At 46.3% G+C, this 26,218-nt stretch overlaps 2 protein-coding genes across 2 annotated transcripts in view; both read left to right on the plus strand.

Moving 5' to 3' along the window:
- LOC141106844 (uncharacterized) overlaps positions 1 to 26,218 on the plus strand; it is a 209,570-nt gene that overhangs the window by 148,318 nt on the left and 35,034 nt on the right.
- LOC141105001 (uncharacterized) overlaps positions 10,782 to 26,218 on the plus strand; it is a 32,991-nt gene continuing 17,554 nt past the window's right edge. Inside the window, exon 1 of the mRNA XM_073594808.1 lies at positions 10,782 to 12,442. Coding sequence (XP_073450909.1) covers positions 10,797 to 12,442 — 1,646 coding nt within the window. The 5' untranslated portion in view covers positions 10,782 to 10,796. The remainder of the gene's footprint in view (positions 12,443 to 26,218) is intronic.

Here is a 26,218-nt window from a genome sequence, read left to right on the forward strand (position 1 = left end):
CAGTGGCATTACTTTGGGACATCCCACATAGTAATTACTATGGCAGCTCTGTGTCCAGTGATGTACGATAAAGAAAATAGGATTTTTTTAACGGCTTACCTGTAAAATCCTTTTCTTGGAGTACATCGGGGGACAGAGAGGTCCCTCCCCTCTTGTTGGGATATACATACATATTGCTTTGCAACAAAAACTGAGGTACTTCCTGTATGGGAGGGGTTATATAGAGGGGGACTTCCTGTCTTGGGTTGCCAGTGTACATTCACCGATAGGTGGCGTATAACCCACATAGTAATTACTATGGCTGCTCTGTGCCCGTGATTTACTCCAAGAAAAGGATTTTACATGTAAGTTGTTATAAAAATCCTATTTTTACTGCATAATATTAGCCATTATTTAACTCTTAGTGAAATGACCCCTTAGTCTTATGCCACAGGCTTCTGGTGTCATCCGTTTGCCAAAGTTGTAGGGGTCGGGGCCTGATTCTGTGTGTCGTGAGGGGGGCGAGCTCATCCAAGGCGGAGGACAGGGATCTATTGTAGACAGAAGTGGCTGGGTTGGGGCAGGACAGGGCTGAGATTCTGTCATAGAGGTGGTCAGTAGAAGAGAAGGGTTAAGGTGGGTTAGGTGGCGAAGGTTTCTACGGGTAACTGTTAGATGGCTGTGAGGGAGAGGAGGTGAAAGACAAGGAGAGAGTGAAATTAATAAGGTGGTGATCAGAGAGAGGAAAAAGGATTGTTTTAGAGGTTGCACAGAGTGCATAGGTAGGAGAATACAAGGTCAAGGGTGTTGCCATCAGAGTGAGTAGAATCATGTATCCATTACTTCAGGTCAAAAGAAGAGGTTAGACTAAAAAATTTAGAAGTAGCAGGAGTATTAGTATTAACAGGGATGTTGAAGTCATCGAGAATGATTGTGGGGATTTCAGAAGAGACAAAGTAGGGTAGCCAGGCACAGAAGTCATCAAGAAAGGTCGGTCCAGGCCGATAGCACAGAATTTCTTAAAAAAACTGGGGAAAATAGACAAATACAATGTGCCTCAAATGAGGAGAGTGAGAGAGAGGGAGGTGGGTCTGAGGGAGTGAGTTCAGAGAAGGCCATCATGGGAGAGGGATACAGGAGAAGCCGTGTCGGATTCATGAAGCCAGGTTTCAGTAACAGCAAGTAGTTAGTAATAAAGAGGTCATGGACAGAAGTGAGTTTGTTACAGACAAAGCAGGCGTTCCAAAGGGTGCAAGAGAAGGGGAGGCTGATTTTAGGAAGACGAGGAATAGAAACTAAATTGTGTGGATTGCAGCTGCTGCCAGAGGGCATGGGGTGATGGGAGATTTGGGCACAGTTAAATTATGGAGGTCCAGGGTTAGTGTGATTTTTATGAAGGGACATGCCTCAGAGTCCTGGAGGTTTCTTTTAGCATGTGGTTTTAGAATTATCTGGAGTTGGTGAGTGCAGTAATAGGGAGAGGACAGAGGTGAAGGTGATATATACAGGCTGTGGGGTGAGGGAAAGAGAGATTAAGGAAAGAGGACACAACTGTCAGAAGGATTGGTAGAAAGCACATGTTACAGAGAGGAACAAGAGCTGAATGGGGAATATGATGTGTCCTGGCAAAGCCCAAAGGCAACGTTCATCTTTCAGTTTAGGAGAGAAGGAACGCACCTGGGAGAAATGATTCTGTGTACAGAAACCTCACACAGCACCCCCCACAGCTCCTCCTCCCAATGTCCCTCCAATCAGAGTCAGAGAATCCTATGACATCACACTGAGCTCACAGCTCCTCCTCCTAATATCTCTCTATCCAACTCTTTTTTTCTGATGCTCTTAGGATGTGGGCCGGCCCCTGGCCTCCTCACTTTCAAAGTAGGGTTGTTGGACCTGCATTGTATGTAATATCAGAAACTTCAGCATGAAGTGGGGTTTAAATAAAGAGAGACCTGACCAGTGAGGTGAGGAGGATTCTGGGAATGTCATTTGATTTTACTATTTGTGTTCAAATCTAGAGTTTTCCTCCTGTGAAGTCTGGAGATCATATGACCATTACATTGTCTCCACCTCCCTCCCTGATAGAATAGAGAAATAAAAAGAAGATTCTAGAAGTCACCAGAGAGATAATCGAGCTGCTGACAGGAGAGGTGAGCGGTGCTGGGAAGGACGTCATGATGGACAATCAGCCGCCCCTCACATCACCGGGTAAGAGGAGACTTTATTGTAAAGGAGAGAGCAGTACGGAGGCTCCACCTAGATCCCCCATCATCTGATAAACACATAGAAACAATGTATTCAGTCAGTGTGTGTGTTTCCTACAGATGGATCCAGTAATGGGAACCCACCAGAGAGATGTCCCCGTCCTCTGTATTCCTGGGATTCCACACAGGAAGATCACACCATCCCTCACCATCATCAGGTAGATGAGGAACAATCACTGATAGTATCATTAGGATCTGTACATTATCTGTATTGTTACCATTGATGTCATTTTTATTATATATTCAGAGTGGAAACCTGAGAGATTCTAAAGTTGAGATTAAAGAAGAGATAAAAGAGGAGGATGATGAGGATGGGGTGATGGAGGAGTCAGAGTCTCTAAAAGTTTACAAAAATCTGCACCAAGACACCATGGAAGAGTCATCCAGCTACAGAAACCCACCAGAGAGAGGTCCCCATCCTCTGTATTCCCGGGATTCCACACAGGAAGATCACACCATCCTTCACCATCATCAGGTAGATGATTAACAATTATTCGTAGTTATGATTTATACACAAGCATGTTTGTTACAATGAATGTTTTATTATATATTCAGAGTGGAAACCTTGGGGATAATAATATTGATGTTAAAGAAGAGTATAAAGAGGAGGATGAGGAGTATGGAGTGATGGAGAAGTTTTCAGAAGGACACAAGGATATGATGGAGCCACCTAATACCAGGAACCCACCAGAGAGATGTCCCCGTCCTCTGTATTCCCGGGATTCCACACAGGAAGGTCACAGCATCCCTCACTGTTACAAGGTTGGTGGCATTGAGAATCTAGAACATTATTATATATGATGTCACAATAATAAATCTTCTATTTTACAGATTATATTCTCTCTCATTTTTTTTTGGTTTAGAGTGGAGATCCAATCGATATAGAATTTGAGGTTAAATCAGAAGAAGAAGAGACGCATGTGAGGGATGATCAGCAGTCTATGGAGGAGGATGGAATAACGGGGACATTTATAGAGGAGGACACTCCTACAGAGATCAGCACAGGTGGGTCATTAACACTAAATACATTCCTCCACCCATACTGCTCACTGATTGGTCCAGAGTAGGGCGGGGACTGGGTGATATCAGCCTGTAATCCCCTGGTCACTTTCCTGAGCTGCGTTCCCCGTCCTGTATTCCTGTATTTCTCTTGGATAATCTTCCTTCTCTGGGCCGCAGACACAATTTATGTATCTAGACTGGATCTATGGAGATTCTGGGGTTCAGCTGGCAGTAAAATGTTGATTTTCATAATAGGTGTTGCTTGACCTAGACACCTGGGGTATGTACCTTGAGTCTTCTGCCCCATGCTCGGGTCCAGCAAGATCCCTGGCAGGGTAATTCTCCCGGGGTTACTTGCTCTGTTATTTGCTGGCTGTGCCGGGTGGTGGGATATGTCTGTATAGTCTCAGACCCAAGTCACTGAGTGCAGTCTCAGGAGATGGGATGAGCCGAACACCCCCCGGTTCGGTTCGCGGCAGAACATGCGAACGGGCCGAAAGTTTGCACCAACATTCGAACACTGTTAAAGTCTATGGGACCCGAACATGAAAAATGAAAAGTGCGAATTTTAAAGGCTAATTTTCATGGTATTGTCCTAAAAAGGGTTTGGGGACCCGGGTCCTGCCCCAGGGGACATGTATCAATGCAAATAAAGTTTTAAAAACTGCTGTTTTTTCGGGAGCAGTGATTTTAATAATACTTAAAGTGAAAAAATAAAAGTGAAATATTCCTTTAAATATCGTACCTGGGGGGTGTCTCTAGTATGCCTGTAAAGTGGCGCATGTTTCCCGTTCTTAGAACAGTCCCTGCACAAAATGAAATTTCTAAAGGAATAAAAGTCATTTAAAACTGCTTGCGGCTTTAATGTAATGTTGGGTCCTGGCAATATGGATGAAAATGATTGAAAAACGGCATGGGTACCCCCCCCAGCCCATTACTAGGCCCCTTGGGTCTTGTATGGATATTAAAGGGAACCCCGCACCCAAATTGAAAAAGAAAAGACGTGGGGCCCAGAGGCCCTATATACTCTGAACAGCAGTATACAGGCGGTGCAAACAAGACAGGGACTGTAGGTCTGTTCTTAAGTTGAATCTGTTTGTAATTTGGAACAGGTACATTTTTTAAGTGTAGCTCCAGCCAAAAAATCTACTCTTAAGCTTTTTGGATAACATAGGGAAGGGTTATCACCCCTGTGACATTTGTTTTGCTGTCTGTGCCCCTGTTCAGAAGATTTCACCTCACTTTCTGTCCCAATGACAATTGGATTTTGAAAATTTGGGGTTATTAGGGAATCTAGGATTGGTGATAAAGTATTAATGGAGACACCTTTTTCATATTAACTCTTACAGGGGAGAGTTTCCCTTCTTAGGGGTAGATTTCCTCTGACTTCCTGTTGTCTCCCTCCGTTTGTAAGTAGGAGTCGTTTGTAAGTCGGATGTTTGAAAGTAGGGGATTGCCTGTATATACTATACGGCCTGCCCTATATACTCTGCAGAAAATTGGGCCTTAGGTGTTGGTGGTACCAGAACACTGTAAGCCCTCACAGATACTGTAGTTGAGCGCAAGAACGAGCCCGGCTGCGAAATATTACAGCAAAAATTGTAATTACACACCCCTGTTAAACAGGGGCAGAAAAATTGGGCATTAGGCACTGGTGGTGGTGCCACAACACTACAACCCCTCACAGATACTCTAGTTGAGCGCAAGAACGAGCCCTGCTGTGAAATATTAGATAAAAAATTGCAATTACACGGCCCCGTTACACAGGGGCAGAAAAATTGGGCATTAGGCACTGGTGGTGGTGCCACAACACTGCAACCCCTCACAGATACTCTAGTTGAGTGCAAGAACGAGCCCTGCTGCAAAATATTACAGCAAAAATTGTAATTACATGCCCCTGTTGAACAGGGGCAGAAAAATTGGGCCTTAGGCACTGTGGTGCCCTGAAACAAAAATGTTCTTAGAAGCTATCAACGTGAACATTGAGGAGGAATAGGATAGTCACTCAGCATAACAGGATAGTCACTCAGCATAGGCAGTCTTCAAGGGATCTCACATTTATAGAAAAATTATTTGGTTACATCAGCATCAGGTGCTTGGTAGCTGGTGATCCAAGACTGATTCATTTCTATGAAGGTGAGCCGATCAATTGAGTCTGTGGACAGGCGCATTCTGTGAATGGTTACAAAGCCTCCAGCAGCACTGAATGTGTGTTCAGATAGAACACTGGATGCAAGACAGGCCAGTAGCTCAATTGCATATTGTGCAAGCTCTGGCCAGTGATCCATCCTCAAGACCCAGTAACCCAGTGGATTTTCGGTTGGAAAGGTCTCCAAGTCTGATCTTGCCCCTAGGTATTCCTGCACCAAAATAAATCAGATGCTGGCGATGGTTACTGGAACTGATCAGACCTTGGGGCTGTTGACTAAAGAATTGTCTGAAAGCATCGGTCAGACGGCCACCTTCTCCACCACTCCTTCTGTGACTGACCGAAGCCTCAGCAACACGTTGTCCAGGAGGACCAGGAAATTGTAACCTCCCAGGCTCTGGAAATGCATTGCACAAACCTTTCTGAAACAAGATGTTTCATCCTCTGCTCCCTCTGCAAAGGCTGGATAAGGTCCGCAACCTTACCCTTGTAACGTGGATCAAGAAAGGTTGCCACCCAGCAATGATCCCTCTTCTTGATACCACGAATCCGAGGGTCCTTTTGCAGGCTTTGCAGGATCAGGGAGGCCATGCAGCGAAGGTTTGCTGAGGCATTCGATCCAGACTCCTCTGGGTCACTAAGGATGACATGATCCACAGCCACCTCCTCCCAGCCACGTAGAAGTCCATGGGTTTCTGGGGACTGAAAACAATCCCTTGAAGACTGCTGCTGATGCTGAGTGCTAGGCTCCACCTCCATGCTGACACAATCCTCCTCCTCCTCCTCCTCTTCCTGTGTGATCAGCGGGCCCGCAGGAATACTGTCTGGATAAAAGGGGCCTTGAGAGGTAAGGAAGTCCTCCTCTTCCTCCCTCTGGTCTGCCTCAAGTGCCCTGTCCATTATTCCACGCAGCGTGTGCTCCAACAGGTGGACAAGGGGGACAGTGTCACTGATGCATGCACTGTCACTGCTCACCATCCTCGTGGCCTCCTCAAATGGTGACAGGACAGTGCACGCATCCTTGATCAGTAGCCACTAGGGTGGCGAAAAAAAAGCCAAGCTCCCCTGACCCTGTCCTGGTGCCATACTCACACAGGTACTCATTGATGGCCCTCTGCTGTGTGTGCAGCCGTTGCAGCATTGCCAACGTTGAGTGCCACTTGGCATGTCACAAACGAGGCGGTTCTTGGGCAGGTCGCATTCCTTTTGAAGTTCAGCCAGCCGAGCACTTGCATTATATGACCGGCAGAAATGCCCACAGACTTTCCTGGCCTGCCTCAGGAGATCCTGTAAGCCCGGGTACCTGCACAAGAACCGCTGCACCACCAAATTAAGGATGTGAGCCAAACAGGGAACATGGGTCAAGTGTCCCTGTCGGAGGAGGTTGGTGCCATTGTCACAAACCACCATTCCTGGCTGAAGCTGGCGTGGCATCAACCACCTCTGAGCCTGCCCCTGCAGAGCTGACAGAATCTCTGCCCCAGTGTGGCTCCTGTCCCCCAAGCACACCAGCTCAAGCACCGCATGACATCTTTTTGCCTGAGTGCTTGCGTAGCACCTTGAACGCTTACGGAGCAATGCTGGTTTCCGAGGAGAAATCTGCAGAGGAAGATGCCATAGAGGAAGAAGAAGAGGAGGGGGTGGAGGAGAGAGGTGTGGCAGAATCACTACTAGCATTTTGGAGGCGTGGTGGCGGAACAAGCTCCACAATACTGCAGTCTGTCCTGCATCCTTCCCAGCTGCCAGCAAAGTTACCCAGTGCACCGTGAAAGAAAGGTAACGTCACTGTCCATGCCTGCTGGACCATGAGTCAGCGGTAATATGCACCTTACCGCTGACCGCCCTGTCCAACAAGGCCAAGACATTGCCTTCCACATGCCAGTAGAGAGCCGGAATGGCCTTCCGTGAAAAGAAATGGCATTTGGGAACCTGCCACTGAGGTACCGCACATTCCACAAATTCATGAAAGGGGGCAGAGTCTACCAACTGAAAAGGCAGCAGTTGGAGTGCTAGCAATTTAGCCAAGCTAGCATTCAGCCGCTGAGCACATGGATGGCTGGGACTGAATTTCTTTTGACGGTTTAGCAACTGGGGTAGGAAAATTTGCCTCCACCAATCGGATGTTGGTGTAGCGATAGCATATTGCCCGCAAGTACTTGGCACACCTAATTCTACACCTTCATTCCTCTCAGTGCAGGTTTCTGAGAGGACTGAAGGTATAGTGGGGTTGGAGATCCCATCTGATGAGGAGCAAGGAGAGGTCCGCCTTGTTCTTTGGTGTGGGTCTTTTAGGTACTGTTGCCAACGGACTGCATGGGAGTCATATATGTCTGGTCAAGCATGTGGTGCCCAAGCGGCTGCTGTTTTGGCCACGAGAGATATGCTTGATATGCTTCAGACATATGTTGCAAACAGCAACGGTGCAATCTGCTGCACACATATCAAAAAAGGCCCACACCAAAGAACTTTTCAAAATACACGGGGAGTCAGCAGGGCCCTGCACATGCAGAGCTCTGCGGTGTGATGCAGTCGGGTGGCTGCCCTTAAGCTGGCCCCTGGAGGGCATCCTGCCTCGTTGGAGATGTGCCCCCTCCTGCTCCTCCTCCTCCTCTATCAGGCACCCACGTAGAGTCAGTGACCTCATCATCCCCTCCCTCCTCGTCACCGGAGCAAACCTGGCAGTGTGCTGCAGCTGGGGGAACATGACTGCCAGTTTGTTGTCCTTCTTGGGCACCCCCTCTCTCTGGGCTCATGTTACTGCCTTCCTCAAGCTAGGTACCATCAACGGAGCCTTCAAAACACTGCGCATCCTCCTGCAGCATGTACCCAACACTGGTCGAACAGTTCGGGGGACTCCTCCGTGCTTGATGGTGAGACTAGGGAAGGAGTGACTGATGACGTTGAGCCGATGGAATAGGCTGCTTTGGCAGCTGCATTGGCAGGCAAACTACTCTGAGCCTGGGTGAGGATGAGGAGAATGAGGATGGCTTAGTTATCCACTCTATCAACTCTTCTGCATGTTGTGGATCAACACGGCCAGCTGCCGAAAAAAAGGACAAGCGTGCCCCACGGCCACATTCTGAGGATGCACCGTGTCCACGACCAGCACTGTTGGCTGTAGACACAGAGCCTGCTTGCCCGCTTTTAGTGGCCTGTGAGCATCTGCCTCTCCTTGGTGGCCTTCCAGACATGCTGTAAAATTTTATTAGCAAAACACTGCCTGAATTTTTCTAGAAAAAGTACACCAGGAATGGCCTGCAGTTAGATATAGGCTTGGCTAGACTGGAATGCATACATATATATGTAGGAGACTGTATATATATTTAATGCACTGCAGATCACTGAATTACCTGCCTGCCTGCCTAAAAGTATATTTGAAAACGTACACCAGGTATGGCCTACAGTCAGATATAGGCTTTGCTAGACTGGAATGCAGTGGATATATATATGTAGGAGACTGTATATATATTTAATGCACTGCAGATCACTGAATCACCTGCCTGCCTGAAAGTGTATTTGAAAACGTACACCAGAAATGGCCTGCAGTCACATATAGGCTTGGCTAGACTGGAATGCAGTGGATATATATATGTAGGAGAATGTGTGTGTATATATATATATATATATATATATATATATATATATATATATATATATATATATATATATTTAATGCACTGCAGATCACTGAATCACCTGCCTGCCTGAAAGTATATTTGAAAACATACACAAGGAATGACCTGCAGTCAGATATAGGCTTGGCTAGACTAAAATGCAGTGGATATATATATGTAGGAGACTGTGTATATATTTTATGCACTGCAGATCACTGAATCACCTGCCTGAAAGTATATTTGAAAACGTACACAAAGAATGGCCTGCAGTCAGATATAGGCTTGGCTAGACTGGAATGCAGTGGATATATATATGTTGGAGACTGTATATATATATTTTATGCACTGCAGCTCACTGAATCACCTGCCTGCCAGAAGTATATTAGAAACAGTACACCAGAAACGGACTGCAGTCAGATCTAGCTAAACTGGATACAGTGGATACATATATATACATACGAGACTGACTGTATATATATATTAAATACAGTGCAGCTAACTGTATCACCTGCCTGCCTGAAGTATATTAGAAACAGTACACCAGGAACGGACTGCAGTCAGATCTAGCTAAACTAGGTACAGTGTATATATATATATATATATATATGTATGTATATACAAGCCTGGATGTATATATATACTAAATACACTGCCGCTAACTGAATCGCCTGCGTGCTCAATCTAAATTAAATGACACTCTCTCTCGGTCAACACCAGCAACACACTACACAGGACCGACGTGCAGGCACCCTTATATAGTGTGGGGCGTGGACTTAACCCCCTGAGCCATAATTGGCCAAAGGCACCCTGCCTTTGGCCAATTATGGCTCTCTTTGCTGACGGCGCTGTGATTGGCCAAAGCATGTGGGTCATAGTGTATGCTTGGCCAATCATCAGACAGCAGTGCACTACGATGTCGCAGTGCATTATAGGGCATGACGCGCCGCTTGAATTTGGCGCAAACACCCCATAATGTTTGTATTTCGACGAACGCGCGAACAGCCAATGTTCGAGTCGAACTCATGTTCGACCCAAACATAAAGCTCATCCCTGCTCATCCCTACTCATCCCTACTGGGAGGCAGCGGTGTGGGACCTCTGAAACTTGTCTCAAATAAACATTAAGCCACCAATATTATAAGTCCTGACCCCTGCACGATATACTTTATGTTGTACATTACACACTCCTGACTTCTGCTCTCTCCCCTCTACCCACTGCTATATATACACATAATATGTATTCTCTTTTGTTACACCCATTTCCTACCAGCTGGACATTTTATATCTGATGATTTGATTGGAGCACAGACTTTTACATGTTGATAATAATGTGATAACATCTTCCAACTTTGGAACCTTAAACAGAAAGTGATAATGAGGGAGGAGTCAATAACCCTATGATGGTGGTCTTCAGGATCAGTCCAGTCTTCATCTTGGTTGTTCTCCCCCCATCCTCACTCTCTGACCTCTGGTGGGGCTCAGCCCCGCTGTTATTCATGACTAAATCATGGACTAAATAAGTGCAGGACTTCTTGTGTTGGGAAGATGGCAATGAGTGATAGAGGGGGTGGGGACAATCGTCCTATAATCTCCTTATCACTGTCACTCCTATAAAAGACAGTTCTTGTTGTTTCCTCACTCTCTGACTAAGGTCCATGAATAAAGAAATGAACTGGTAGGAGATCAGAGGACCCATTTACTAGTTACCTTGAGGGGGGAATTATAAGATCCTCAGAGACAAAGCTGCCTGATGTGGGCGGAGTCCTTGTTTAGGGGAACCAATCTGCTCATGTCTAGTAATAATCTTTGTATTTCTATTTTAGTAGATGGACGGGAGATGAGGAAAACCTCAGAGGATTGTCTCACTTTGTCTCCAGACTGTAAAGTAGAAGATGAGGACATCACACAGTATAGTCCAGGAGAAAACCCGACTACCTCAAATGTCCATCCGGCACCACACAGTGTAGATGGACCATCGTATTCCTCTTATCCTGAGGAACCTCAGACTGTGAGGGACGGTGCCGGACCATCGTATTCCTCTTATCCTGAGGAACCTCAGACTGTGAGGGATGGTGCCGGACCATCGTATTCCTCTTATCCTGAGGAACCTCAGACTGTGAGGGACGGTGCCGGACCATCGTATTCCTCTTATCCTGAGGAACCTCAGACTGTGAGGGACGGTGCCGGACCATCGTATTCCTCTTATCCTGAGGAACTTCAGACTGTGAGGGACGGTGCTGTCCTTCCAACAGATAAGAGGTTTCCCTGTATTGAGTGTGGGAAGTGTTTCTATTATAAATCCAAACTTAATATACATAAAAGATCTCACACAGGGGAGAAGCCGTGTTCCTGTACTGAGTGCGGGAAATGTTTTTCACATAAGAGCGATCTTTCCAATCATCAGAGATTTCACACGGGGCAAAAGCCGTATTGCTGTACTCAGTGCGGTAAATGTTTTTCACATAAGACCGATCTTTCCTATCATCAGAGATCTCACACGGGGGAAAAGCTGTATTCCTGTCCTGAGTGCGGGAAATGTTTTTCAAAGAAGTCCGTTCTTTCCTATCATCAGAGATTGCACACAGGGGTAAAGCCATATTCCTGTACTGAGTGCGGGAAATGTTTTTCAAAGAAGTCCGATCTTTCCAGACATCAGAGATTACACACGGGGGAGAAGCCATATTCCTGTCCTGAGTGCGAGAAATGTTTTTCACATAAGACCTCTCTTTCCACACATCAGAGATTACACACCGGGGAGAAGCCGTATCACTGTTTGTACTGTGGGAAATGTTTTACAGCTAAGTCCAATCTTTATGCACATCAAAGATCTCACACGCAGGAGAAACCGTATTCCTGTCCTGAGTGCGGGAAATGTTTTTCACATAAGCTCTCTCTTTCCACACATCAGAGATTACACACGGGGGAGAAGCCGTATTCCTGTCCTGAGTGCGGGAAATGTTTTACAGCTAAGTACACTCTTTCTGCACATCAAAGATCTCACACAGGGGAAAAGTCGCATTGCTGTACTGAGTGCGGAAAATGTTTTACAGAGAAGTCCTCTCTTTCCACACATCAGAGATCTCACACGGGGGAGAAGCCGTATTCCTGTCCTGATTGTGGGAAATGTTTTTCAAACAAGTCCGCTCTTTCCACACACCAGAGATCTCACACGGGGGAAAAGCCGTATTCCTGTACTGAGTGCGGGAAATGTTTTTCGCATAAGCCCAGTTTTAACGCACATCAGAAATTGCACACAGGGGAGAAGCCGTATTGCTGTCCTGAGTGCGGGAAATGTTTTTCACAGAAGCCCAATCTTTTTGCACATCAGAGAGTACACACGGGGGAGAAGCCGTATTCCTGTCCTGAGTGCGGAAAATGTTTTACAGCTAAGTCCAATCTTTCCACACATCAGAGATCTCACATGGGGGAAAAGCCGTATTCCTGTCCTGAGTGCGGGAAATGTTTTTCAAAGAAGTCCACTCTTTCCACACATCAGAGATCTCACACGGGGGAGAAGCCGTATTCCTGTCCTGAGTGAGAGAAATGTTCCTCACTGAAGTCCGGTCTTCCTGTACATCAGGGGTCCCACACAACCCTTGAGGTGTATTAGTGAGTGCGGGAAATGTCTTGTATATGAATGTTGCTGGACATGTGGGGAAGAAGCACACCCTGATATACACCTCAGATATACTCTATGGCTGATCTTCATCATGTAAGAAACAGTTGATAAGGAGATCAGAGATCTCCAAAGACATGGATGAAGTGTTGTACCGTGTTGGCCATTGATAGAAGGAGAAAAATAAAAATGGAGTCATTACCTCTCATTGGCTGAGTACATTTTGTGGTGGAAGATTTCACAAACACTTACAGGTCTGTTTCTAAAAACTTTGTAGAATGAATGTGTAAAGGAAATGTGTAAGTTCTGTATAGAATTGTATTGTATTTTGTATGTATTGCACACGGCACTAATAATGTTTTCATGACATGTTTGCATTCTTTCCAGTCCTGGTTAGAATTAGCCTGCCTATGTTACGCCCCTTGTTACCATAAAAGGACAATTGTAATATTAATGTGATAGCTACGTAATCATGTGTACAAAACCTTCAATTGTGTCATAATAAAACAGAACAGTTATTTTGGAAGATGTGGAGTGTATCTTTTGTGTTCTCTACTGCAGTAGTTATTTATTTGGAACTGCTAATCAATATGAGGATAGGAGTTGCCTATCAATAAAATTCCAGGACAAATGTGACGCGCATTCCCCCAGCTGTGACCAGTATTGGTCATATTTTATTTCAGTGATTTCCTATGATCACTGGCGCTGTCTACTGGCATTAATGTGGCACTGCAGTAATAATACCGCATTATTGTACCATAATTGAGATGACGGTCAGAGGAAATTGCTGTGTTAATGAAAATACGGCCAGAATTTGGCACAGCTGGGTGAATGCTTGTCACATTAAAGGACATAAGATAATTAAACCAGCAATATTATACCAATTATTAATGTAATACAGAGAAAACTACATTTGGCTATTATATGACACTAAGTATTATAGGCATTAGCTCCATCTAGTGGCCAAATCCATCATTTTCCATTTAAAATCAGAGGAAAACATTCAAACAGCATAGTAAATGTTACCCCAATTCACAGAGATGATTAGTTCGCTTTCACTGGGCTCTGCCATTTTTTTTTCACCTCTTTACGACGAGGCTTTTGCTGAAAGATGGCTGCAGCGCATTTTGCACATTGCCGGGAGGGCATTTAAGGATGACTGCCCATGATCGGGCCCCCCCACATGCCTACTGCAGCATGCAGGCGGTGCGCTCTGTGATCGGTGTGTCCTTGGGACACAGCTGGACACAGATTGGGGTAAAGAGCCAATGACAGCGGCTCTTTACCACATGATCAGCTGTGTCCAATCACAGTGTAATCAGGATTTGCTGGCTATCGGAAGTCCTCTCCTTATGCTGGCAGCGCGTCACGGGAGGAGAGCCGATAATCGGCACCCAGGGGGACATCGGCACTGATTATCAGTGCAGCCCCAACAATGCCCACAAGTGCTGCCTATCAGTGTCACCTATCAGTGAAGGAGAAAAATTACTTATTTACAAAATTTTATAACAAAAACTAAGAATAACTTTTTTTTTAATTAATTTATGGACTTCTTCATTTATTTAGCAAAAAAAAATAAAACCTCAGTGGCTAATAAATACCACCAAAAGAAAGCTCTATCTGTCTAAAAAAATGCTAAAAATGTCATATGGGTACAGTGTTACATGACCGCGCAATTGTCATTCAAAGTGCGATAGCGCTGAAAATTGGCCTGGGCAGGAAGGGGGTAAAATTGCTCGGTAGGTAAGCGGTTATATAGACCCTTAAATGTCAGGAGATGTATATATAAAGAAGGGAAGTATGTAGAAGCTCAATGAATAGACCTCCTAGCAATGTTATTACCAGGCTGCAGCTAGGGGGAGCTCTAATGTTTAGAATCTGACCACAGGAGAGAGATCCCATCTTGCCCTCAGCAATGACATGGATTGGGTACTGTACACCGTATAACGACGTTACGATTATCTTCTTCAGGGATATGAATCACCACTCTGAAATCAGAGAATTCTACCATAATATAACACTCTTCATATGTATACATATGCATTGCATCGTATCAAACACACACATATATATACTCACAAACATTGATAAGTATGTCGAATCTCCTGCAGAGCTCCAGTACTTCCACCAAGGGAAAAAAAAATCCTACGCGCCTTCCTTGGTAGAAGTACTGGAGCTCTGCAGGAGATTTGACATACTTATCAATGTTTGTGAGTATATATATATATATATATATATATATATATATATATATATGTGTGTGTTTGATATGATCTTCAACCCCCCTCCCCCCAGATCTCCTCTCTCTTTTTTGGACCCCACCGGACTTCCTCTCTTTTCCTCAGACCCCCCTGTACTCTTCCCACCCCCCTCCTCCTCAGATAGTCCCCCAGACATCCCCCTTCTCCTCAGACCCCCCAGACCTCCTCCTCAGACCCCCCCAGATCTCCTGTTTCCTCAATCCCCTCCTAGACCTCCTCTTCAGACCCCCACCAAACTTCTTCTTTCCTCCTCAATCCCCTCTTAGACCTCTTCTTCAGACCCCCACCAGAATTCCTCGCTCCTCCTCAGACCCCCCTGTCCTCCTCCCACCCCCCCTCCATACCTCAGATCTCCCCCAGACCTCCTCCTCCTCCTCAGACCCCCACACGAAGGAAGAGATGCAGCAAAAATTAAATGGAATGGGGTCACACTGCAACTGCGTGCAATGCAAACTCTTCAGTTTGCTGCAATGTACCACAACTATTGGTGCTATTTTGCCCATGCCATAAACATTACATACATTGTGCTCTGCATGCCGCTATTGGCCCCTCCCCCTTGTGAGGGAGGGGAACAATTTGCCATATTCGCCCTTGGCGGTGGATGACCTTGTCCCAACACTGGGTGCCAGAGGCTGCTTGGACTGAGACCACATCTCATAGGGTTCAGATACCGGTCATTCCCCGGTCCTCAGCAAGAATCTCATCTGTGAGCTAAAGTAAGAGCGTCCTCCTGCACTGTGCGGGGTTCCTGAGATTACACTGGATGCCAATAACTGTGCTGTTGCGCAGGGTAACCGGATGCCACAAAGAGACTCGTGGTCCTCAGCTGTGAGGGTCTAAGACTGTTCAGATAGATACCTCACGGTCCCCAGCTGTGAGGGTTGCTAGCAGTTTTAGAGTATCCCAAACCCCGAGTTCTACAAGCAATTCATTACAAATAGACGATCCCCTAGACTGTTTATTGGAGCCGGAGTGAATGGACTGGTGCTTGGGTGATTGGTGGCCTCTGTACTGTATGAGAAAAAGAGGGGATTTTTGGGACTTTGAATGAGGCTACCTCCAAAATGTCAACAACCTCATTTAAAGTCCCACCTTTCCTGCTTCATTTATCTGTATGAGAAACAACCAGAAATCATCAGATGCTCCTGCGGGGGGAGCACTACACATCTATAAGGATATACAGTACATACACACACAGCACAAGGCCGTGTTCACACTACAAGACGTTTCTCTGGGCTGCAGTTCCTCTGAGTTCCACAAGGTGGTGATCTCACTTCTATCTAAACAGGAAGTCTCTATGGAAGACAGGAAGTGATGTCAGCTACAGGCAGGAAGCTCCTTGTGATACGAGGAAGAGGTGACATTGTTGAAATCTGCAGCAGAGGAGGTAATAAGATCTTATTTTCTATTTTCTAACCCCCGTGATGTCCGTCCTCTCCCTCCATAGTCACTGTGACGTCTTTTATCTCCAGCAGATGTGCCAAAAGTTTGCACAACATGAGGACAGACAGTACAGTTACAATATAATATAATACAGGAGGAATCAGAGGACCCTGCTTCTTAGCGCTTACAATCTTAAAGGGAGGGTCAAGTGATTCAAAATGCAATAACTATGGGGGATGGGCTGATGGAGAAAATAAAAGTCCAGTTAGGTGGGGGCGGGATAGGCTTTTCTGAAGAAAAAAGTTTTCAGGGATCGGCTAAAATTGGACAGAGTAGGAAATAATCAGACAGATTGGAGTAGGGACCTCCATAGGATGGGAGAAGCTCTTGAAAACTCCTGGAGATGAGCATGGGAGGAGGTAACATGGGAGCATAGCGAGCAGAAGCAAAAAACAAAGAGAACAATTTGGTTGGTATTGTGAGACGAGGTTAGTGAATGAATCATTTGTATAGCGCTGCAAATGCGAACTGAATCGCCTCAAGGCATTAGTGATGTAGCTGAGGGCCGAATCGTGGATGACTTTGGTAATGTTGTTGCTATATTGAATTTAGTTTGTTGGGTGAGTGGATGCCAGTGGAGGGATTGGCAGAGAGGGGAGGAGTGTTATGGAAATGATTAAGAGCTCCAATCGAGCCCAAGGTTATCTGCTGCTGTCTCTAATTGGAAAGTGTGGCTATGCATGCATATAAAAGTAAACACTCTGAGACACGCTCAGCACCGTTACTTCTTACACTTCTAATTTATTCAAGGCGGTGCTAATGTTTTATACACAAAAATACGTCATTGCTATGTTAGTCTAATAGGTACATCTCATTGGTTAAGATAGAAAAGAAGATGGAGAATCTTCATAACGAGGTTTGGCTGTCCTTGGTTTTATCTTCAGTTCCGCGTTCTTCTGATGTGTGGGATGTAGGGGGTACCCGCCATTTTGAGAAAAAATATAGGAACAGAGCTAATCTGTATACTTATATAATGAGTAAGTATATAATGAGAAAAATATGTATACACATAAGAAAATAGACATTTTCAGATTATTATTATTATCTACATCACATTCCTTCACAATCCCCCCTAAAATGACTATTTTCTCTTTTCTGTCCCTAATACTAAAGGTCTTACTTTGGCCTGGCCCTTCTCCTCAGCAACTCTTTTAGGCTGTATATAGAATTGGGCAGCAACTGTTCACTTCCCTCCTCGATACAGCTGGAGAGGTGCAGTCAGGGGCTATCTATCCCTATAACCCTATAGGATTGTGAGATTTTGGACAAGGAGTGAAGGGTTTGTCATCTTCCATCATAAGGAGGTCCTCTTCTTCTTGGTGGAGAAATGTAGGTGTGCTATTGTCTGCAGCCTTGCTCATTAACTTTTTACAAAAGGTAGAATACAGCATACAATCAGGGCTAAAAGAACCAGGATTATTAATACCGTTACCCGTATCTGGACGAGCACCTTCTGCCACCCACTCATCCAGCTAAAGTATTGATCCCATGGGTCTGTGATACCTGAGTTCTTCTTCAACTCCAATGACAGATCTTCTAATTTCTTTATAGCTAAAGTAACCTTACCATTTGGGCCAGTATTATCAGGAATGTATGTACAACAGGTTCCCGTTTTTTCCTATGATTTTACAAAACACCTCCTTACCCAGTTAGCACCATGTCTAAGGCCATCCGGTCCTGGAATGTCATGTAGGAAGTGGGGGATAACTGGTCAGCAATTCCCTGGAGGGCATCTTTAGTGTAATTTACAAATCTCTGTTGGTTATAATATGTGTAGTGTCAGGTCACCTAGAGGCTGGGTGACAGATGCACACCGTTGGGATCAGGAGTGCAACGCAAGGTAGTGGACCCTACGGGTGACTGCTGTGGATTGAACCCTGGGAGGTTCAGGAAGCAGGTCTACTGGATCACTGACACAGATCCCACTGGGAGCTAGAGCATAGATTCCCCAGGGCGCGGAGTCTAAGAGCCAGCAGGTGTTCACCAGAGCCTTTAATGGTAAGGATGGACTGCGCTGCAGTCTGGCTCCAGGTCATGGCCCCAAGGGTCTCACAGCTCACGCTCACGGTAGACTACAGGACAAGAGGAAGGAGGCAGCAGGCTGGAACATCAGGGTCACAGGCAAACAGGGATGGTCGGGAACAGGCCAAAGTCGGTAACAGGAATCAGGTGTAGGAAACACAGCAAGTACACATAGAGGCTAACACACAATGGTTGATCAGCACTGCTGGCTTGCAGTGCAGTGCACAGGTTAATATAGGGTTCCCTGATAGGGCCTGGGGTGGGGCCATGCTTAGAGGAGAGGTTACAAAAGCAGTCAGGTGAGGGTCAGCTGGTCTCTAGAGATGAACACATGGAGACAGGTATGCTGATCGACAAACTCTATTGCATAACCATGACATGTAGTTAATCCAATCTACATTCTTGTTGACAGTTGTTATGGGGATCAAAGACTCAAAACCAGCTTTTACCTGGCCCCTGGCTTTAAACTCATCAGGGACCCCCCTTGTAACCCCTATAACATGTATGTATACATGAGGATCAAAGCTTCCGGAGAGAACTGCTCGCTTCCTCCTCTGACTGTGTGCTGGGTCAGTGTATGTATCAGGGGTATCTTTGGTTAGGATATGAGGGGGGCATAATGACCTTTGCAAGGGCACATTCACTGGTCCAGATTCCCTCTAGATCAAACAGAAAAAGGATATGCAGCACCCGAAAACACGCTCTCCTGCAGTGATAAGCGTGCATTCAGGTGTTCTTCCTGGCCAACTTGACTGAGGTGGCTGTGGTCAGCAAACTTGGAATGGACCATCATATCTTGGCTCAAGGATCTCCAGACAGTAGTTGGTGTGTTCCTGTATCTAATTCAGGATCTGGAATGGAAGAAAACATCTGGACATGCATTCAGGGTAATTCTCGTGATAATGTGGTTACATAATTAGTCAACACATCAGACTGCAACTGTAACTGTTGTGGAAAGTAACAACCAAGTCTGGGAGCTGAACCAAACAAAATTTCATAAGGGGATAGGGCATGTTTCTCCTGGGGGTGTGTCTGACACTGAACAGTGCAATGGGCAAACTGTCTGGCCTACTCATGTTAGTCTCTTGGGCCATCTTTAACATCCTGTTTTTTAGTGTCCCATTCATCCTTTCTACCTTCCCGCTACTTTGAGGGTGGTATGGGGTGTGTAGTGCCAACTGAACCCCCAGTGCTGCCCTAATCTCTTTAGTAAGGGTTGCTGTTAAGGTTGGTCCTTGATCTCTCTATATCACCTCTGGGACCCTAAATCTACATACTATCTCACTCAGTAGTTTCTTAGCTGTGGTCCTGGCAGTCGTGACCACTTCCACTAGGGCGTATTCGAATCTTCCACTTCTTGGCACTTGAGAATGATCAATTTGCATCCTCTGGAATGGGGTATAGGGCTTTTGCCAGGTGCTTCTTCTGTGTTTTTTCTGTGCGTCCTGGGTTACATTCGGTGCAGATAATGCATGATCTGCAGAAGTTGTCGGTCAGTGGAGTAACTCTTGGTGCAACACTTGTTGATAAGAGAGTTCATAAAAGTCTTTGTCAAGTGGGCAGCTCCATGTGCCCATTGCACCACGGCTGGGTACATACTCCTGGGTAGACAAGGCTTCTTGTTGCATTCGAATAGTCCATTTCTGAGAGTTGCTCCTCTCCCTTTCCAGCTTTCCTTCTTATCCGGACTTGTTGTTTCCTGTAGTTCTTTTAGATAAACTCTGTCCACTGGGAAAGTCTAAGGTAAGCACGGGGTGGTCTTCTTCCACCCTGCTGTCCACTTCCCGTGGACCACCAGCTGTCTGTTTGGCAGCTGAATTGGCTAGATTGCCTCGAGCTTCCTTTGAGTTCAGTTTGTCGTGTGCTTTTACTCATAATAGTCACTTGGGTTGGGAGAAGCAAGGCATCAATTTTTCACAGGTGTTCCTGCAGCCGTCAGGAATCCTCTGTCCTAGATAACACCATTATCATGGGCAATGCTGAAAGCATATCTTGAGTCTATATGAATGTTGACTCTTTTTCCCTCTGCCCATTTACATGCTGTAGTGAGTGCTTACAGCTCTTCCTCCTGTGCAGACATCACCGGTGGTAAGGCTTCAGCTTGTAGAACAGTGTTTTCAGTGGTGACCGCGTGTCCTGTGTGGTCATGGGGTGACAAGTCAAGACTCTACTCCTCCTCCTCCTTTCCCCTATCGAGAAGTGGAAGAAGGGTGGTAGGGTTCAGTGTTTGACAACTTAATAGAGTAATGCTGTCCAGTAGGAGGGAACACAGGAGTCTCAAGTGTCTGGTAGTGGACAAGTGTTTCGGCTGGATCTTGGTTGAATATGGCAACAATGTCATGGGGCGCAAGCAGAACGAGGCAGTGTCCGAGCACCAAGTTCAAAGTTTTGTCAAGCAAGGCTTGTATAGCAAAGCCAGCTCGCAGACACAATAGGCCTCCTCTTGCTACCGCATCCAGCCGACAGGAATAATATCCTATGGGGCGTAGGCTGATGCCGTGTGATTGGGTGAGTACACCTGCAGCATGTCCCAGACGTTCGGATACAAAGAGCTTGAGCGTTTTGTCGTAGGCTGGGAGCCCTAGCGCCGGAGGTGGCGCACTTAAGGGCATCAAACTTAGATATTTCTTCAGGAGACATCTGGAAGGGTCTGATTGCAGAGCATCAGTAGGAAGGCTTCTGGAATCCATGCTCCACACTAGGAAATTAGTCCAAGGAAGGCATGAAGGGATTTCTGACCTTGTGGCAGTGGGGTGTCAGAGATTACTTGCACCCTGTCTTCAGTGGGGTGTCTTGTCCCATGGGACAAACAGTGTCCAAGGAAAATGACAGGTGTTGAGCACCACTGCAATTTGGGCTTTGAGACTCTGCACCCCTGGTTGGCAAGACAGCACAACAGGCTTTCTGAGGTGACTTCAACAGGGGGTAAGTCAGTTACACAAAGGAGAAGGTCATCAACATGTTGGAAGAGAATCACTTCAGGGTGTTCCTCTTGTCATGTGTCAAGGATGATAGCCATAGCTTTTTCAAACTGGCTTTGAAAGTTCTGTGCCCCTTGCGGCACAACTATTTAGGTATGTTGCCGTTTCTTTCCGTGGATGAATGCAAAAAGGTACCAGCAGGAGGGGTGAGGGTGGACACTGAAGAAAGCGTTTGTAAGGTCCACCTCTGTGAGGTACTTTGCAGTCAAAGGCATCCACAGCAGGTACCTGGTTCTCTTTTAGGATTCTCTTCTTGGGGTTATTGTGGTTTCCAGGGCAATGATGCGCCCTCTTTTAGCTTGACTGAAACTGGTGGCACCTTTAAGTGACCGTTGTCTTCCGGTCCTGTGGACCATAGGCACGCAGGGATTCTGTCAAATACTTCCTGCAGTATTGAACTTGAAGTTTTTGCTTCATTAAGTGTCATCAGGAGAGGCAAAAAAAACACAAAGCAGATGAGTCTTCTAAACATAGGGGAGTATGTAATTTCATCCCCCCTTCAGGCGTGTCCTGATTGAGGCCTGTAGTCCGGACAACACATCAGCTCCTAGTAGATTCAAGGGACATGTAGAGGACGCCACAAATATGGCAAGCAAATCAGGAAGTGGACTGGAGCGGGGCACCCCATCCATTCCCACGCAGGAAACATCAATAGTGGAAAGGAAAGAATTATCAGGCAGGTTCACCGCCCTCAACACACTTTTGGCTGCACCCCTGTCAATGAGGAAAGTGGTAGGTTTTTTGTCTGGGACATCTTGGGGCTCTGCATTCTTTTCTAAAGTGACCCCATTTCCCACAGTTGTAACAGGTGATCCTTTCCCTGGTATTGGGCAGTGGTGGTGGACTAGTGTAGGCGGGATCTTCGTCATGGGTTACCATGAGGGGCGTTGGTTTTTTACCTTTTTGATTTTCTATACCTCTGGTCACCAACAATAAATCAGACATTTTCATTGAATGGTATTCAGGGCGGGCCACCATCAGGCCTTTTCTGATATCCTCTGAGCCCTGAAACAAAAGCAGTTGATAACATGTGTGTGTGTGCCTTTATGAGTCTAGCATGATACTTCTTTACAGACTCCCCTTTATCTTGGATAATATCTTGGATTGTGGTGGTCTGATCCGTCAACTTCTCCTTTGCCCAGTCGTGGAGTTGTGCACAGAACTCCACGCCTGAGGTGTAGGAAGTGGCACCTGTCAGGCTGGCATCATTGAAGGCCGTCTGCATGACCAGCCAAAAGACATGTCCTGCTTTGATTTGGCATAGGCTGATCAAGTCTCTCCAGGCAGCTGAGTAAGTTTCTTGTATCTGCACTATCCTGTGGTAGAAGGGAATTGGCTGCTTCTCTGGGTCAGGCAGACTTGTCACTAAGGCCTCTGCTTGTGATGGAGTAAAAGCGACATACATCACTGGTGCCCCTTCTGGTAACCGAGACTGTTGTTGGGGCTGGGGCTGGCAAGAGGCACTGTTCCTTACGGTTGCCAGCATGTGTTTGAGATCCTCTCGGAACTGTGAGTCCGGAGCCGGATTGGGGGTTAAATCAGTGGGTGGCCTTGCTGCCTGCTGTTGGGCTTCCCACTCAGATGCTTCTTCATCATTAACATATCCGGCCTGGAAATGTGATGCTCCCGTATTGGGGAAGACAGGTGTGTGGTATGAACCACCCTGGTTTAAAACAGGGAGGGCTGGGTACAGGCTGTTTAAGCTTACTGGGTGTACCAAGATGGCCGCCGGCAGGAAGTGCACTGGGCTGGATAGAAAGTGAAGGCATGGGTGCACTAAGATGGCCGCCGGGCTGAGTTGTTACAGTGGGTTGTGCTTGGGTGGTGAGAAAGGAGTGGTTGTTAGATGGAGGGCAGTGCTGTCCCTCCCCTCCTTTTGTTTCAATGGTCCAACATAGCGTGGTAATTTCACATACTGTATCATCAGCTCTGTGATACACATACATAATACAATTGCCATCTTTCTTAACTTCCTTTATCCAATTTTCTTTATCACACAGGATTTTTCTCCCTGTTTCTTTAGCAACATAACTTTCGCCACTTCGTTCAACTTTGTTAACTATTTCAACATCTTCTTCTCTTCACAATATCACTTTCTTTACAATATCACTTTATTTTCTCTCTCTGTTTCTCGGCTAACGGCTTGAGAGGAGAATATGTACAACCAAGGGGTTAATATTCTTCTCAGTGTTCCTTATCAACAAATTCCTTGGGTGGGGGCACATAAGGCTGCGCTCCTAGCTGCTACTGTCTGCTATAACCCTGTAATGTACGGTTAATCTCAGAACAAGAACAAACACATCAGGGGTAGTGAGGAGCAACGGCCTGCGACCCAACAGATCCCCCGGGCAGCCCCCCTCCGACCTTAACCAGTCCCCACCCCAACCCCTCTCGTGTATAGCAAACAGTAAACCACAAATACACTCACGACAGGACATTACACCTGCCACTCTTCGAACTGCAAAATTTCAGCAGGCTAAGATAACCTCAGGGGCAGACAACTCCCCTTAAACCCAGTTAAAGGTCGTCATTACAGACAGCTCGTCTGGGGGTGAGACTTCTGTAACGCTTTCAGACTGCGGGGGGCTCCAGCAGCTGAGATTTCCCTCAAAGGTCCGTCAAACCCTTGAGTAACCCGTCCTATAACCGTCTGCCACAAGGACCCATCTCACTCCAGAGGCCGACAGCTCGTCTGGAGATGAGAACACACATGTAGCACTTTTAGACTGCTGAGTTTCACAGCCCAAAGAATGGCAGACAGCGAACAAATACAGACAGCAGAAACCCATTGGCAGGTTCGTTAAAACAACCTCAGGCGAGGAAACAGCATACCGACAGAATCCAGCGGTCAACCGAAAGATAAGAAAGTCGTACAGTGGTAAGAATATAAATCAACTTACCGGTACTGTTAGGGCTGCGCAAACCCCCCCCTCTCATCTTTCAATTAACGCTCGAATCCTTATCGCGGTATGGCTTCGACTGTAGCCTGAGGTCCCGGGTTTCGGCACCATCTGTTATGGAAATGATTAAGAGCTCTAATCGAGCTCAAGGTTATCTGCTGCTGTCTCTAATTGGAAAGTGTGGATATGCATGCATATAAAAGTAAACACTCTGAGACACGCTCAGCTCCGTTACTTTTTACACTTCTAATTTATTCAAGGCGGTGCTAATGTTTTATACACACAAATACGTCATTGCTATGTTAGTCTAATAGGTACATCTCATTGGTTAAGATAGAAAAGAAGATGGAGAATCTTCATAACGAGGTTTGGCTGTCCTTGGTTTTATCTTCAGTTCCGCGTTCTTCTGATGTGTGGGATGTAGGGGTACCTGCCATTTTGAGAAAAAATATAGGAACAGAGCAAATCTGTATACTTATATAATGAGTAAGGAGAAAAATATGTATGCACATAAGAAAATAGACATTTTCAGATTATTATTATTATTATCTACATCACATTCCTTCACAGGAGGACACTGAATGGAGGCCAGTGGAGGACACTGAATGGAGGCCAGTGGAGGGATTGGAGAAGAGGGGTAGCAGACACTGAACGGTTGGTAAGATGGATTAGCCTGGCAGCAGCATTTATGATGGACTGAAGTGGGGATAGCCTATGCCAGTGATGGTGAACGCCGAGCCACCTCTGTGGGCAGGCAGCACCCTGCCAGGATAAGTGGAGAATTCCCCAGCCAGGCAGCCACTTGTGCGACATTTAAGGGGGTGTAGATGTATTCCCCTACCATACCAAGGGTCTGTGCTGCAGCTTATTTCCTCCCCCTGACCCTTACACCTCCGGTGAGGCATTCGGGCATTCCTCTCTGCAGCACCCTATTCCAGCTCCCCCTGCCCCAGGCGTACTTTAGTACAGCCCATCCCTCTGGTAAATGCGCTGCGACCTAACAGCGGAGGGGAATGGGCAATGCTCGGAGCAGAGCATGGCTATGGGAGAGGTGTGGTGGCTGCTAGCTGACTTCTCTGTGTCTGGGACACCAAGGCGTGGCTGGATGGCGGGGACTCCTGCAATACTGCCCAGTGCTAGGGAGAGCCCTGATGTGATGGACGATGAGGCCATCAAGAGGTAAAGAGGAGGATGGATCCTCTGATCTACATTGCACTGTGTGTGGGGGGATGTGAGCAGTGCAGGAAGTATGTGTTAGGTAGGTCAGTGTATGTTGCAGAGTGCATTCTGAGCAAAGCGCATTCATAAACCCTGTTTTCTGAGCAGAACGCATTCCTGTATTCTGAGCAAAATGCATTCCTGAACCCTGTATTCTGAGCAAAACGCATTCCTGAACCCTGTATTCTGAGCAAAACGCATTCCTGAACCCTGTATTCTGAGCAAAACGCATTCCCGAACCCTGTATTCTGAGCAAAACGCATTCCTGAACCCTGTATTCTGAGCAAAACGCATTCCTGAACCCTGTTTTCTGAGCAAAATGCATTCCTGTATTCTGATAAAAAAACACATTCCTGCACCCTGAGCACAAAGCATTCCTCAACCCTCTATTCTGAGCACAACTCATTCCTGCACCCTGAGCACAAAGCATTCCTGAACCCTGCATTCTGAGCACAACTCACTCCTACACCCTGCATTCTGAGCAAAACGCATTCCTGAACCCTGTATTCTGAGCAAAACCCATTCCTGTATTCTGAGCACTACTCATTCCTGCACCCTGCATTCTGAGCACAACGCATTCCTGCACCCTGCATTCTGAGCACAATGCATTCCTGCACCCTGCATTCTAAGCACAACGCATTCCTGCACCCTGCATTCTGAGCGAATCTGGCAGAATCATATGTTTTTGGTCCCTTAGGGCTTATTCAGAAGGATGATCAGTCCCATCCTCTGTACAGAGCTGCTGATAGGTTTCATTTTGTGTTGGCACT

Source organism: Aquarana catesbeiana, linkage group LG08 (assembly GCF_042186555.1).
Source record: "Aquarana catesbeiana isolate 2022-GZ linkage group LG08, ASM4218655v1, whole genome shotgun sequence".
Classification (NCBI taxonomy): domain Eukaryota; kingdom Metazoa; phylum Chordata; class Amphibia; order Anura; family Ranidae; genus Aquarana; species Aquarana catesbeiana.